Genomic DNA, 2463 nt, shown 5'->3' on the forward strand with positions numbered 1-2463 from the left:
CCGTGGCGCTGCTGCCAGCCTCCTAGGCCCTGTGGGTCCGCGGCCTTCTCGGCTCCGCTCCTTCAGCCACTGCCGGAGCTCTGAGCCCCGTGTCCGTCCTGCTCCGGGGTGAGTGAGCTCCGGAGGACGGTGGGCAGAGGGGCGGAGCGCCCGGGGACCGCGGGACGGGAAGAGACCCGAGAGAACCCCGAGGGGCCGGAGGGCCGGCGGAGGGGAAATCTGCGCATGTGCAGGCGGCCTCCGCGCCCCGCCTCCTGCGCGAGCGCAGGCTCCAATTGGTCAGGCCGGGCGGGGGCGCGGCCTTGGAGCCAATCAGCGGTGTGGGCCCGGGGCAGGGGCGGAGCATGCTTCTGGGGGGTGGGGTGGGGGTGCTAAGGCTGTCTTCCAGGAAGCTTTCCTCTACTCTCTCCCCAGGCTGAGCTGCCCCGCCCCCCCATTCCCCTCCGAGACCGGGCAGAGGCTCCCGAGAGATGCCGACCTGGGGTGGGGGGCTGCGGGTGCGAGCGCTGCCCTTTGTCTCCCCAGATCCGCCGGACCTGGAGCAGCAGCGGGAGATGGTGGGCCCAGTGCACCCGGCAGCCCGGGCCCCCCAGGTGAGGGGCAGCCAGTGTCCGGCGGGGGAAACTGAGGCCGGGGAGGGGAAGGGTGGGGGAGGTTGTGAGCACCAGGGCAGGCAGATCGTGTGTCTGTTGTTGGTCAGTCGTTTTCACTTGTGTCCAAATCGCCATGACCCCGTGTGGGGTTTTCTTGGCAGAGACGCTGGAGTGATTTGCCATGTCCTTCTCCAGCTCATTTTACAGATGAGGAAACTGAGGCAAACAGGGCGAAGTGACTTGCACAGGGTCACACAGCTAGTAAGTGTCTGAAGCCGAATTTGAACTCAGGTCCTCCTGACTCCCCGTGCGCTGTGGCGCACCCTAGCCGCCCCATAGTTACCTTAATAGAAATTAAAACTGATATTTTAAAATATTAATTTATTTAAAATAGCAAGAAAGCAGTTACATGTTAACATAAATAATATATTTATGAAAATAACCATATTTTCCAAAACAAATAAATTTGGTCAGAAGGGTGGCATTGTTTTACATTATCTTTACAACTCTTTATGGTCTAAATGGAGACTAGCTGGGTTCTCCATCTGCTTCTGCATTGTTCTGTCCTCATGTTGTTTTGGGTGAAGTCCATGAAGAAAATCCAGCCACACCCAGATACGGAGTTGGAAAACACGTGGATAATGTCTTGGTTTATTGTAGAAATAGTTCTGACCTCCTGGATGCCCTGCACAGGGACTATGGTCCATCCTGGGGGGAGGGCTGGCTGATGGAGTGCTTGGATCATGCCCTCGGTGCAGAGAGCAGAGTGGAGCTGGGGTGGCCCAGCCTGCCCGGCCCGCCTCAGAGGGAGTGTAAGAACGAAGGGTGTCCAGTTTGCAAGAGAACACGGAGAAGAATCCCACAGCCGGGAGGGCCCTGCTCACATTCAGTGTACACAGGCCCATGGAAATACTGTCATCCACTTGTGACGTGATTCCAGATCTGGTACAAAGTGAGATCCAGGAGGTGTGAGATCCGCCCTTTCTGATTCTTGATGGGGGTGTGGAAGGGGGGGTCTCTGGGTAAATACAGGTTTGTATCTGCCTTCAGGAGTCAGTGACCTTCAAGGATGTGGCCGTGGACTTCACTTGGGAGGAATGGAGGCACCTGAATGCTTTTCAGAAGGAGCTGTACAAGGACGTGACTCTGGAGAACTACAGGAACCTGGTGTGCCTGGGTAAGGAGGGCTCCTGAGACTCAGGGTCTGTGCTTTGGCTGGGGCTTGTTCCCAGGGCAGAAGTCCGAGCTTCATGCGCCAGCGAGTTGCTGGCTCGATTTGTGTTGACTCTGAGATAGCTTGCACCTCTTCTCATCTTGGTTCCTTCACGTCAGAGATGTTTTCCTAAAGTCCCAGGGCAGATATTTGAAGGTAGTGGATGTCTATGCCCTTACCAGGGATGGGTCCGATGAATAATTTTATTTCTGAGCCCAAGTTCATTCTGTGAGTCATGCCCACTGTTCCCGGCAGATCAAAGGGTTAGTATCACATTCTGAGTTGTCTCTGACTGCAGCACTTTCCTGCTTCCAATGAGCAGGGCTTGCCGTGTCCAAACCCGACGTGATCTCCCAGTTGGAACAAGGGGGAGCACCTTGGATGCCAGAGGGAGAAGGCCCAAGGTGCAGGTGTGCAGGTGAGTGAGGGGCACCGGCAGGCGAGGCTTGGCCAGTGACGGCTCAGCCGGCCATCGAGGGGAAATAGTCTATGTTGGTGGCTTTCCTCCAAGCTCCCCAGACACCGAGTCGTCCCTCCCCACTCTCCTTTCTTTCTCTTCTGCCTCATTAGCGGTCATCTTCTCCTCCTCCTGCCTCTCCCTTGACTATTCATTTCTGTTCTTTCTCTCTCTCTCTCTCTCTCTCTCTCTCTCTCTCT

General features: G+C 56.5%; 1 protein-coding gene across 4 annotated transcripts in view; it reads left to right on the forward strand.

Moving 5' to 3' along the window:
- Nucleotides 1-526: 526 nt before the first annotated feature.
- The window catches only part of LOC114031198 (zinc finger protein OZF-like), a 7231-nt gene continuing 5294 nt past the window's right edge, over nt 527-2463 (forward strand). Inside the window, exons 1-3 of one of the 4 annotated variants that reach the window (XM_027846220.1) lie at nt 527-593; nt 1644-1770; nt 2129-2224. In XM_027846220.1, coding sequence (XP_027702021.1) covers nt 555-593; nt 1644-1770; nt 2129-2224 — 262 coding nt within the window. In that variant the 5' untranslated portion in view covers nt 527-554. Of the gene's footprint in view, nt 594-1063; nt 1560-1643; nt 1771-2128; nt 2225-2463 lie in introns of those variants that run through there. The other 3 variants (XM_027846219.1, XM_027846222.1, XM_027846221.1) reach the window with 3 other exon arrangements.

This window comes from Vombatus ursinus, unplaced genomic scaffold (assembly GCF_900497805.2).
Source record: "Vombatus ursinus unplaced genomic scaffold, bare-nosed wombat genome assembly UNPS02015098.1, whole genome shotgun sequence".
Taxonomy (NCBI): Eukaryota; Metazoa; Chordata; class Mammalia; order Diprotodontia; family Vombatidae; genus Vombatus; species Vombatus ursinus.